Here is a 13,653-nt window from a genome sequence, read left to right as displayed (position 1 = left end):
CCGCACAGCACAATACATAGCTAGGAGTTCCCTACCGAATGTGTTGTACCTCGATTCAGTGTCTGGCAACCGTCTAGATAAAAATGCCAAAGGTTGCCAGGAGTGGTTAACCCATTGTTGTAAGACTCCTCCCATTGCTGAGTCGGATGCGTCTACTGCGATACTAATGAGTGCTTGAGTGTCCTGATGTGCAAGCATTGTTGCTTGAGCGATAACTTCCTTAATTGTGGAGAATGTAAGTTTAAAACTGATTCATGAAGCCTGTCGTTAGAATTTTCAGGAAGAACGCTGACTTCTGCGCCACTATCGACGAGGTAACGAACTCTCGTTATCACATCGATGATGTATAACAGACGGCTATGATCGCCGGCTATGGTTGCAGTTAACACGTGTCGGCTCGGAAGTTTCCCGAATTATTTTTCGTGTCGGTCGATTTTGAGTTGGGAAAATTGCAGGGTTTCCTAAAAGTTCTGAAGGACTTTCCATACTGGTTATGATACCAGTACCATTCGGGGTTATCAGTCTCTCGTAGTCTAGTGGCGGATCGCTTACGTGAAGTGCTTCTTCTCAGGGTGTGTGACAATCTACGGTCTTTACAAAATTTAAGATAACGTGTAAGTGTATGACATAGCTCTGTTATGTCATTCCGGGTCGTTTGAGGTTTTCGTTGACTGAAAGAACCTCGGCAATTGAAGATTCCGTGATTTCTAAGATGCGATCGGCAGATGCATCTAGCTCGTCTACGGCGTTGTTTTGAAATGAGACCAGCACAGCTTGCACCTGTTGAGGAAGTTTGGATAAGAAGAGTCGCTTTAATAGGCCATCATCGAAGGTTTATTATTATTATTGCTATTATTATTAATGGCTTTATTCAATATTATATTTTGGTACAATATAGAATTCTCTGGCTGACAACCTCTCTCATGCTTTGCAACATGTCTGTCGCAAAACCGTGTTGCAGACCGATGTTATTTAGTAGTTGGTCCAACCTTTGTCGATCGGTTAGGTCTCCGCGTTTAAGGATAGATCGTTTAAGTGTTTCGTAGGGTTCAGAAACATCACTGAAAGACATACTAGGTGTTACGTACCTGTCGAATTCTCGCGGTAGTGCCCTTGTACCCGTAAGACATCAGAATTTGTCCTTAAAACTGTTATACTGTGTAAACATACCCAGGGGTGGTTGTTTGGATAACTGAAGCTTTCTTCCTAAAATAACTTTTTGAACTTATAACAAACCTACTAACTAGGCTTATGAAGAGATAACTTTCAATTGAATCAAAAGTTATCTTTTCTTTTAGAGAAAATTCTATTTTATATGTTGTTCGATAACTTTATATGAACTAGTGATTAAATTTATCATCTGCTCTGTATTGAGTAACATCATTGGACAATGAATAATATATTCCGCTCTATTTGATTATTGACCTTATGTTTGATTTACATAACTTACAAAGACAAGTCGGCAAGTTCTTGTGCGATGTTAGCTTTTAATGTGTAAATCTTGTTAAAAAATGAGTATTCCACCTATGTCTGAGCCGTCCACCGTTAACGCTGATAGAGGAGATTTTCTTACTCATTAATAAGTAAGAAGATCTCTATAATTATAGAGATAACAACTTTTCATGGTTCTTTGTCCATCACATATGAAACACTTTGAAATCTGTGGGTCCCCATACAACTTTTGTGATACGCTGTCAATATTCCAGGTTCAATATACCTATGATTGTTCTAATTAGATATAGCATTATCGACACCTTGTATACAGGGTGTTATAGCCCGAGCTCCCAACTTTAAGGAAATTTTGGGGAAGCTCTCGAATTCAAATGACCTTGACCAGGGTTAAAAGGGAAATATTGGGGAATTTCCCCAAAATATGCCAAATTTTCACCGATATTGGGAGCGCAGGAACTTATTGTGCAAGTGGGATATCCGTTTACCAACCAAGTTACGTTTTCGCAGCTCAGTAGCCCTCTCTGTAATAATATATTGCCGTGAAACAGGGTCTTCTGAGGCATCAGATATGCATAGGCTACAGGATTTTAATCGCAGGTGTCTTCGGAGCATTGATCACTTATCATAGAACAGCAGAGTAAGGTGTCTTGGTGCTAAATACGGTGAACTAAGCAGACAAGGCGAGCCCGTTGATAAGGCTGTGGGTCTTTGCAAACAGGTAATTGGGAGATATCATTCATGACCAACCACTACGGGACTCGACGGTCAATGTCTGTTGGAGTAGGAGTAAGTTGGAATAAAGCCAAGAGCTTTCGATTCAACTGTGGCACCTTTTCATGAAGTCAATAACTGTTAGTTGACTCATATCGACAAGTGAAGACTAACTGGTTGGGATCCGTTCGATAACTGTAACGCGTAATTGGAGACGGGTCAAGGCTCGTAATCAGTTGCAGTGCCTCCAGATGTATTCACTCCTTGTCTTACTCGAGATATTCAGTATTTTTTTTAAAACATACCTCCTGTAATCTCGAGCCTTACCAGAGGCGCTATCACCCTAGTCCATAATATATTATTCTTCAGTAAAGAAGAACTAGTTTCGTCATTTTAATATGTTAACCTGCCATCATATGAGTGTCAATCATATTAACTACTTAGAAGGTAATATACCAAATATCAAATGAATTGCAGAAGATTTTATACATACAAACATACTTTTTGTTCAGATGCGTTCTGTATCATTCAAAAGGACTATAGATTTCGCGTGATTTTTTTAGGATTTTACTCTCTTATTCCATGAAACGGGCAAAACAAGAAAGAGAACTGACAGATGAAGAGCGTAATATCGTGATATCAGTACGTCATTGTGCGCGAGAATTGGACGATGTCTTACAGGGTGCACGTAGAAAAGCCCAGTCGAATCCCAAAGTATTTACGGAGACAGGAATTAGTGTCATGTTTAGAGGTGTTGACTCTTATGCGGATATGTATGAAAAATTGGGTGTGAAGTCAAGAGATGGATTAGAAAGATTATTTTCTAAATTTTCTGACTGTGAAGAAATTCAGGATACTCAAGATGCAATCGAAGAAACTGAAGGAAACTGGAGAAATTTTCTAGTTAATCTTGATAAGGAGGTTGCACATGATGAGCATGAAAATAGTAGAGTTAATTCAGTATCTAAACTCGAGAACCTTTCTGATGTGGAATGTGATTATTTATTCTTACCATCACTACCACTTATTGACTGGCAAACCAGCCGTGAGGTTAACTTGCAAGATTATGTCCAAAAATACATGTGCCTTGTAGTCATCTGTCAGCCTGCATACTGGCCAGATACTGCTGTTCGTTGGCGTTATTCAGAGGTATCAAAAGCCCAGGTAAATTTCCCACTCCAAAATTAATGATTTTATGATTAACAATATTTTTAGAGTAACGCTACAGAAAACGTTTCGCTATCAAATTTACCATTAGTATATTTCAGTAACCACATATACTTACTACTACCTATGTGCACATGTGCCAGGTCCTACATTTCATATCACTAACTGACTAGGAACTTCATATTCCTTGATATATTTGTATCTATGGCCATCTGGATCACACTGTCGATTTAATAGTGCGTTCATAAAACTGACGTCAAGTTAGGCTATTGCTATTTTTTATTATGTAGAGGCTACATGTTTTTGCCATTACTTGATCTTACGATCGGCGGTTTCCCATATATCACCTATTACCTTGTTTTGCTACCCATTTCTTGTTCCTGAACTTTCGAAGGATTTCTGTGTTTCATAGATCACCAAAAACAACTAGTTTAGTGAGTAGTTTATCTTTCAACTTCATTATGAACATAGTTGTTTATCGAAATTCAGAATTCTGTCATATATACACCATCCACTCCGTCCATGTGGTTCCCGTTGTATATTCACTAGCATAACGAGATGTAGTACACTAAAATTCATCCACGTGAAATAACATGCCATGCAATACTACACCTAGTACTTATATTGTGCGACTTGTAGGAGCTGACCTAACCAAAAACATACAGATGACTCACCACTGTAATGATTCTTATTTTCTAAAGATTTTATTTAATTTTATTTCTCCTGTAGATGTATGTCTAAATAGTATAAAATGATTTTGTTTGAACATCTTGAGAATTGTACTAAAAACACAACAGAGCAATGCGATTATCATTATCGTTAATACGATGCGTTGAGCTACTGTTCATATTCACGAAAATTTGTTATGGTAAACTGACTTCCTTTTGAGTATTAATATTTAGTTTGACCATTATCTTCATTTCTTATCTATATCAGACTGAAAATGAGGCAGACAATCGATTTGAGACGTGGCATCAACAGACACAGGCCCAAATTAAGACAATTCACATCAGTAACCGATTTCCACCTGTCACCTGCAGTCTCTTAGCATTGGGTACGGTCATCACCCTGAATCCAAACAAGAAATATGAACTTGCTCATATGACTCCAACTAGCAATCAATGGCCCCAAATGCTGTGGTACGACCGGAGCGAGGAGAGTTAGCTCTCCATCTCGAAATGCACTCACATGGCCACGCGTATACAGCCACTGCCAGGGAGGTCCTTCTCGTGGCAGGGGTGTTGTTTACGAAATTAAAAGAACGAAACGCAAATGTTCGGTACTTTACCCGGGTTGGTGGATACGGAGGGTCCACCTAGGAGAGTTGGGAGACCCTGATTCCAAATCGATGGTGCACATGAGCTCCAGGATCCTGAAGGAACAAATTGCGTACGAACCAGATGTTGGTCACCGGTTACCATGAGAGTGCATCTCCTAAAGTTGCTCCACTGTCTTATGAATTAGACTTCCGGATCAAAGGTTCCAGATGTGGCCCCCTAGGAAAACCACCTGTTTCGGTTTGGGCACCTGGGCAGTATTACAGCCCTCACATCAATGATAAGTACTACTGGCCTCATTGTTATTATGTGGTGCATATGTAATTGATTCCCTCTTGTACCAATATTTGTGTGTTCAGATAAATAAGTGATCAGTGACTTTATGTATCTATGCCACGACAGTTTTACTTTCAGTAGTGTTTATCCTCTACCATTGATTTTAGTACTTCGAAGAATATGATTTCACAAAATAGGATTCTTACTACGTAATTCTCAAGAAGCTGTCTGTCAGGCAGATATTTTACTGTTCATTACGTTTTCAGTGTAATTCGAAACGTTCTAATTAGAAATCCCGCCAACTGATATCAACTAATAAAGACACATATTTCTCACTAGTTTTCAATATTTGTATTCAATGCGAAGGGATATTGATAGTACTGACTCAAAATTTTCAAAGTATGATAAAATTGTATGTGGTAAACCTTATTCTCAGTTGATCTTCAAATGGTACCTTTTTCATTTGGTTGAGTGGTTTGCGGAAATTAGTTGAATTCGGTGATAGTTCAGACTAATATAGTAATATATTTCTCCATTAATTCGTTCCAAGAAGTTATGATCTAGTAGTATACTAACATTGACGTCGAAATGGAGGCATTTATGCCTCAACCATATCAGTTTAGACGTCACGGTAAGTCATAAATTCATAGTTTTTAGATGTAACATACTATTTTTTCTATCTATTTTAGATAGTTTATTTAAATTAATTATATTCTGTACAATTTTTTCCTCTTTGTGTTATGAAATTGATTTTACGTTTATGTAATTTCAAACTTTTTTAAAGTGTGATCTATCCCAGTTCAACGTTGGATACGCAGTTGTTACATGGGGCCCAGCAGATGAAGTGCGGAGTTGGTGTAAACAAGTTAACCGAATTACAAAATGGCCGGTTTTATGGGATAAATCAGGCGATTTTCGAGCTAAAATTGGATTTAAATCAGGTTTACAACGTGTTAGTCTACAAAATCCTCTTTTTAGCCCATACTTTTCATAAAATCAGTTTTCATTATTGCATTTCAATATCATGCAATATGAAGTGCATTAACTGGTTAGTACCATGGTCATGTCTATGTATTTTTCAAAAACAATAGTTTCACACTCTTGGAAGATATTACTGTCTTTGCGAGTCAAGTTTACGTATTAGCGTGAGCAATCTTACCACATACTTGTAGAACTTGACGTTTTGAGCTGAGGATGTTTACTCTCTCAATCTGATCATCGTCGTCTCCCGACAATCGCTCACATCCTATTCTGATATCCAATATTATGTGCTTTGGAAAAACCCAACCATGACTGTCACCTTGACGTGGTGCTTGAACTTGAATATTGTGATGACCCGATCGGACTGTTTTGGTTGGAATACTCATTCTCTTAGGTGCTACCATGCCTGGCAAGCTGTTCAAAGAGCAGTAAGACCAAAAGCAGCAAACTCATGATCCAAAGTTGTACTGCTGGCTGTATAGGAGTATGATGGCATTAAGGGTTTTTTTCTTCAGACACTTAACATCTACAGCGGTACTGCCTCCCCACAACGAAAGGAGGAAGTTAGATAAGGTCGACCTTGAAAACTGTATACCTCACCTTGCTATATGGATTTCTGCCTTTAGCGACAAGGTCTTAGAAGTAAGTAGCTAGTTTTCCTAAAACTATTCACAAAAGGGTAATGTGTAACCAGCCTTATGCAGTTGTCCGTTAGGTAGTGAACTTACGATTTCGGGTTAGCAAAAACTGCCTTTAACCCAGTCTCACTTTTAGGTACCCGAGAAAGTTTTCTTTCATAGTGTGAGCAAAAGGGAAGTTATAGCCAACTTCACCTCTGGGAAAGCTCTAAGTTAATGGTGAACAATTATATAGGTATTACTAATATTAATGGCTTGGGCACGTTTTATGTTGTCCTAGAGGCTCCACACCGCACATCATTTGTTGTTAGTGTGATTATATAAAAAACTAGATAATAGACAATTCTTGACTCCGAAAATCCCCAACATTGTGAATTAAAACAACATATATAGGTGAACAATAAGGTTTGCAATTCGATCCTTCTCAGGCTTTATTCTAGTATATAAGGATGCTTAATATGCATGTATGAAATTATTAAACCAATCAAGGCATTTTACGGGTCATTGATAACAGTGGGATAGATAACATAGATAAACGTTAAGTAAAAATTGATGTGATGATTTTAAAGTCACATAGGGATCTGAATGCATTTCAACACGAATCCAGCTACTCCTGTGGAGAGCGCTATATTGTGCGCACAACTAGACCACTGAGCCGACGAGTTAATGAGGACCTCTCTTCGCAGTTGGAAAAGGGCTTCATGAAAACAATACACAGCTGTTTTATAACACTTGATCGAGTGTTCATGTAGGAGTAGGAAATAAGTCATTTAAAGTGATCTTTGGTATGCCTACTAGTCTTCCTTATGAGGTTCAATCTCGTCGCTTATACATTGCAGAAGCTGTAGGGATTACAGCTGACAATCCAATTCTTTGGGTTCGTAAGGAATTCGTGACTTATTCCACCCTTGGCCGGATTAGCCTTAGTAAACGATTTTACTTATTATTATTTTCCATATTCCTCGTCCCATTAATTTTCTTTACCCCTTTTTCCAAACATGCGCTTCACTGCGTAATTGGTTGGATACTTCTTCTTACGTAATTTTTGAGGAACATTATTCCATCTGTTTTTTTCAGGTCCTTAACCTACTTTCTGATGATACATTGATTGCCATAACTAATACATCTGTAATCACGCTATCGATTCGTGCTGTTTACTTATTATGTTTATTTATGTAATCTTTTCCACTGTTATCACTGACTTCCTTGATTGATATAATAATTTTATAAATGCATATAAATATTATTGTATATTAGAGTAAAGCCTGATAAGGATTTAATTGAAAACAATGTTCTAATTTTTGACGTGTCATCCTGACATAAAGGATAATGGAGTTGAGTTTACATCCACTTTTCACTCAAGTACCTTTAGATGAGGCAACTAAGACATCACCAGAAAAGATTTGAAATAAGAGTTAGTAACAATGTATTTTGAATATATATTGTTTTTCGCAAACATTAAAAGGGCCCTGGGTTGTGTTTTTACTCAGTGCTTTGTTTAATACATGTTCTCCCCTTTCTCCCTAACCCTGGCATCTTGCTGTTTCATGCACATCTTGATGTCTTATTTTATCGAATCTTCTTTATAGGTAGTACTTTACTTACTTACACCTGTTACTCCTCGTGAAGGAGCATAGGTCGCTCACCAGCATTCTCCATCCAACCCTGTCCTGGGCAATCCTTTCCAGCTCCTTCCAGTTGTAATTCATCCTTTTCATATCTGCTTCTATTATCCGACGTAATGTGTTCTTTGGCCTTCCTCTTTTCCGCTTCCCTTCAGGATTCCAAGTTAGAGCTTGCCTCGTGATGCAGTTTGATGATTTGCGTAGTGTAAGTCCTATCCATTTCCATCGTCTTTTCCTAATTTCCGCTTCAGCTGGAAGTTGGTTTGTTCTCTCCTAGAGAAGGCTGTTGCTGATGGTATCCGGCCAATGGATGTTGAGTATCTTGCGTAGACAGCTATTTATAAATACTTGTACTTTCTTGATTGTGGTTGTTGTAGTTCTCCAAGTTTCAACTCCATACAGTAGAATTGCCTTGACGTTCGTATTGAAGATTCTCACTTTGATATTGGTTGAAAGTTGTTTTGAGTTCCATATGTTCTTCAATTGTAGGAATGCTGCCCTTGCTTTGCCAATCCTCGCCTTTACGTCTGCATCTGAACCTCCATGTCTATCGACGATGCTTCCCAGATATGTGAAGGATTCTACATCTTCCAGAGTTTCGCCATCAAGGGTGATTGGATTGCTGTTCTCCGCTTTGAGGACCTTGGTTTTCCCTTTGTGTATGCTGAGGCCTACTGATGCAGAGACTGCTGCTACATTGGCTGTCTTTATCTGAATCTGTTCACGTGTACGTGATAGGAGGGCTAGGTCATCTGCGAAGTCCAGATCGTCTAATTGGTTCTGAGCTGTCCATTGTATTCCGTGTTTTCCTTCAGATGTCGAGGTCTTCATAATCCAGTCGACCACCAGAAGAAAGAGGAAGGGAGAGAGTAAACAGCCTTGTCTGACTCCGGTCCTTACTTGGAATGCATCTGTCAGCTGTCCTCCATGCACTACTTTGCACTGTAGTCCGTCGTATGAGTTCCGGATAATATTGACAATCTTCTCAGGAACTCCGTAGTGTCGAAGAAGTTTCCATAATGTCCTCCTATCTACACTGTCGAATGCCTTTTCATAATCAATGAAGTTGATGTATAGTGACGAGTTCCACTCAACTGATTGTCCGACGATGATCCGTAGTGTTGCAATTTGGTCTGTGCACGACCGATCCTTACGGAATCCAGCTTGTTGATCTCGAAGTTGGGCGTCTACTGTATCCTTCATCCGGTTCAGCAAAACTCTGTTGAAGACTTTCCCTGGTATTGACAGTAGTGTAATGCCTCTGTAGTTTTCACATTTGCTTAGATCTCCTTTCTTTGGAATCTTGACAAGGTGTCCTTCTTTCCAGTCCATCGGCACTTGTTCCTCCTCCCAAATCTTTTTGAATAGAAGATAAAGCATGCTTGTGGTTGCTTCGATGTCTGATTTCAGTGCTTCAGCTGGTATGTTGTCGGGTCCTGCTGCTTTCCCGTTCTTGATTTGTCTGACGGCCATTCTAATTTCTTCCGTCGTTGGTGGGTTGACATCTATAGGAAGATCTGTGTGTGCTGCTTCGATGTTCGGTGGATTCATTGGAGCCGGCCCATTCAGGAGTTCCTCGAAGTATTCTACCCATCTGTTTCGCTGTTGTTGAATTTCAGTGATTGGCTTGCCTTCTTTGTCTTTGACCGGCCTCTCTGGTTTACTGTATTTCCCTGATAGTTTCTTCGTTGTATCGTAGAGCTGTTTCATATTTCCTTCTCTAGCAGCTTTTTCTGCCGTCGTTGCTAATTCTTCCACGTATTTCTTCCTGTCGGCTCTAATGCTCCTCTTCACTTGCTTGTTTGCTTCTATGTATTCAGCTTGTGCTTGGACTTTCTCTGCTCGTGTTCGGCTGTTGTTAATTGCTGTCTTCTTGTTCTTCCTTTCTTTGATCTTGTCCAGTGTTTCTATAGAGATCCATTCCTTATGATGGTGTTTCTTTAGGCCCAGAACCTCTTGACACGTTGAAGTCAATGTTTCTTTGATGCCTTTCCAGTTGTCCTCCATGGTAGTTTCTTCTTCCTTCAGTAGATCTTGAAAGGCTTGGAATCTGTTGTTGAGAGCTATCTTGAATTCATTGAGTTTGTCAGTATCTCGAAGGAAGGCTGTATTGAACCTTTGTATTGCTGTTTGTCCACTTGTCCAGTTCTTTTTTAGCTTCAGTTTTAAATTGGCTACAACTAGGTGGTGATCTGAAGCTACGTCAGCTCCTCTCCTGGTTCTCACATCTTCCATTGTCCTTCGGAATTTTTTTGATGCAAATATGGTCTATCTGGTTCTCTGTAGTGTGGTCCGGTGAGATCCATGTAGCCTTGTGTATACGTTTGTGTGGAAATATTGTGCCTCCTATGACTAATTTGTTGAATGCACACAAATTTGCAAATCTTTCTCCATTTTCGTTCCTCTCTCCCAGTCCATGTCGTCCCATAATATCTTCATATCCAGTGTTGTCTATTCCGACCTTGGCATTTAGATCTCCCATCAGAATGGTGAGGTCCTTTCTTGAGCATTTCTCTATGATTGACTGCAGCCGCTCGTAGAATTGATCTTTAATGTCGTCGTTGCTATCATTGGTGGGTGCATAACATTGGATAATATTCATTAAGATCCCCTCCTTCTTTGTTTTGAATGATGCTTTGATGATTCTGGATCCGTGGGATTCCCATCCTACAAGTGCATTTCGTGCTACTTTGGACAGCATTAGAGCAACTCCCTGTGTGTGTGGAGCATTTTCCTCTTCGTGACCGGAGTATAGCAGCATCTCTCCCGTAGCTAGCCTTTTCTGTCCAGCTTGGGTCCAGTGGGTTTCGCTGATTCCCAGTACTGCCAAGTTGTATCTCCTCATTTCCGTTGCTATTTGGCTGGTCTTCCCGGTTTCCCACATTGTTCTAACGTTCCATGTACCTATAAAAATTTTTGCTCTGGTTGTTAGAAGGGGCATCGGCCTCGTGGCTTCCGAAGGAATTCGGCTTTCACCATGAAGCGTCATAATTCTTCTAAATGAAGACCTTCTAACTCTCAGGGCAGAGTTAAAATGGTTTGAATTATTTTTTCTGGTAAGCGTTTTTTTAGCGAGTTAGTTTTCTACGGGATGGGGACGCTAACCCCATGCCCAACCCTCCTCCTTTACCCGGGCTTGGGACCGGCAGTAACTCTAGAAGAGCTACAGGCGGAGTTTTATAGGTAGTATTTTTACATAAACACTTCGTAGTTTGGTTGTATGCACTTGACAGACTCACCATTATAATGTACGCCCATAGTGAATTTTAGCTTTTATTGTATATTTATTACAAGCTGTCAGATATTTGGAAACGTTTACCACCTAGACTATGCATATATCAAGATATCTAAAAAAATTTTGGTCGCCCAGCCCAATTATGTTTATGCTACTAAGATTTACAGGGTGTTTGTGCATTAGATTTTTATCCCCTAATAACTCATTGGAGTGTAGGATAGAAATTCTAGTGATAATATCACTCTTGTTTTAACAGTGACATTAGTGTTCTACTATGCAGTGTTCCTCAATTAGGAGTGAGGGTTATTTTCCCTTGCCTTTAAATTTTTTTTACAAAGCACAAACTTGCTATAGGGATGAGATATGCCTCTGAAAATGATTACAAACGTATTAGTGATGTATCTTCACACAACTCACTCATAAGAACCATGTCTTAGAACAGTACTTTTAGACATACCACAGAGAGGATTTACATCGAACTGTCCTCTTAGGAAAATCTTAGCCGTGATATTTTTCGCGTATACTTTACTGTTTTGATGAGACCAAAATGAATGTTACCCAATGATTTCACCATATTACGTTGTGTAAATTTACCAAGGTCTTAATAAGTTTTTATCATATATAAAAGCATTAATTAAATCTTATTGTTCCGTTACTTATTGGATATAGGTATGGGCCGCTGAAAATCTGGATTTCCTTGGTTGTCAACGTTCAATGCATCATCGTCCGATAAATTCACCGCCAACTAATCTCAACTGGTCAGAATGGAAACAAATCGGTGGCGAATTAGTTTTATCTCAGCCTGTCTTATGGAACCCACAAAAGACAATGAAATCTAACATATATGTAGCAACGCAAACAGGTGTAAAACATAAGCGCAATACTCATGAAAGTGATGAAGAAGATAGATCCAATGAAGAAGACTTGCACTCAGAATCACTTAAAGTATCAATTAGAGAGGCCCTTCGTGATAAAGAAGCGATGAGTTCAAAACAGGTCAAAGTTTGTGCATTGCACCTAAGTACTCGTATTTCGGATCTCATGCCATCAGGTTCGATATATCAAGCTGCTTTAACGTGTTATGCTCGTACACACAATACTACAGAAAGCGATGTCATGGATAAAATTAGAAGAGATCGCAGGTTTTGTACACCACCTGAATCAGCTCGATTACAGTACGAAGCAACTACCGGTTTATATTATGACCCAGAAACTGCTTTATATTATGACCCACTAAGAGGTTATTTCTATGATTCAACGAATCAAATGTACTACTATTGGTCTCAATCTGAAGGACGATATATCTTAGCCAATACTTTGATTCAAGCTGAACTTGCTGCTGCGCATGTAGCTCAAGCAGTAGCAGCCCAAGCTGCCGCAGACAAAGCTATGGCTGAGCGAGAAGCTGCTAAGAAGGCGGCCATGTGTGTAGCCGCGCAATTGGCGGAGATACGTGCGGGTAAAGACGATTATGCTGCTTATGCGTATGCAACATGTGTATTACCTCAACAAGAACCAAGCGACCCAGATTACAAAGAAATTTCTACAGACAGTGGTAGATTTTGTATCGCTTATCAAAATACAACAGCCGCTGCAAATAATATAGAAGCATCACTAAAAGCATGGAACACAGGCAATACTAACAGTGGTACTGAGATTTTGTCGTCTAAACCTCTTGTTCCTTATACAGATGACAATACAGAAACTGATCATCGTAGTTCAACACCGCCACCCCCAGGGTTGTAAATAATAAAACTGTAAAGAACACAACAAACCCCTATTTCATTACTTTAGTCACATTGCTCCACTCACTATGTATTTGGCACTTTTGCGTACTATAAGCTGTGCAGCGTATTTAATTTGGTGTTTGTACAGCGATTTTCTGGGTTTAATTAACTTGTAACATTTTACTATTTCTGTAAAGCATAAACTATTCTAGTACAAAAAAGAATGAAGTTGGTGAAACAACATTTGCATGTCATGGTAACTAAAGTGTCCTATGAATAAGGGTAGGCGATGCTGAATGATTTAATGCCGCCAACGTAGTTATTTGACCACGTATTTTTCGTAAACATTACTGACATTTATGAAGATGCCGCGCCATCTTTTTTATCAACTGAGCTTTGTTCTTTCTTCGGACAGAACCAACTTTAAGCGACGAAGCGCCTACGAACTTGTTAGTATTTAGGGATTTTGAAACCAGTAAAAAAACTTCATTTGTAATCTAATAACGATGAGAATGTGCACACTGTGAGGCATAGATACCCCGTATCACATGAGATAGAAATAAA

The 13,653-nt window shown here is 39.2% G+C and overlaps 1 protein-coding gene across 1 annotated transcript; it reads left to right on the top strand.

The window, feature by feature from the left end:
- Positions 1-1,389: 1,389 nt before the first annotated feature.
- Positions 1,390-13,108, top strand: MS3_00008686 (uncharacterized protein; the record flags this gene model as incomplete). Its single annotated transcript, XM_012937608.3, has 4 exons — positions 1,390-1,462; positions 2,727-3,327; positions 5,668-5,835; positions 12,032-13,108. The coding sequence occupies exons 2-4, from the start codon at positions 2,746-2,748 to the stop codon at positions 13,106-13,108; spliced, it is 1,827 nt and encodes a 608-aa protein (XP_012793062.1). The 5' UTR covers positions 1,390-1,462; positions 2,727-2,745.
- Positions 13,109-13,653: the final 545 nt, after the last annotated feature.

Source organism: Schistosoma haematobium, chromosome 6 (genome assembly GCF_000699445.3).
Source record: "Schistosoma haematobium chromosome 6, whole genome shotgun sequence".
Lineage (NCBI taxonomy): Eukaryota > Metazoa > Platyhelminthes > Trematoda > Strigeidida > Schistosomatidae > Schistosoma > Schistosoma haematobium.
The sequence above is the reverse complement of the archived record's forward strand: the minus strand, read 5'-3'. Positions and strand labels throughout refer to the sequence as shown.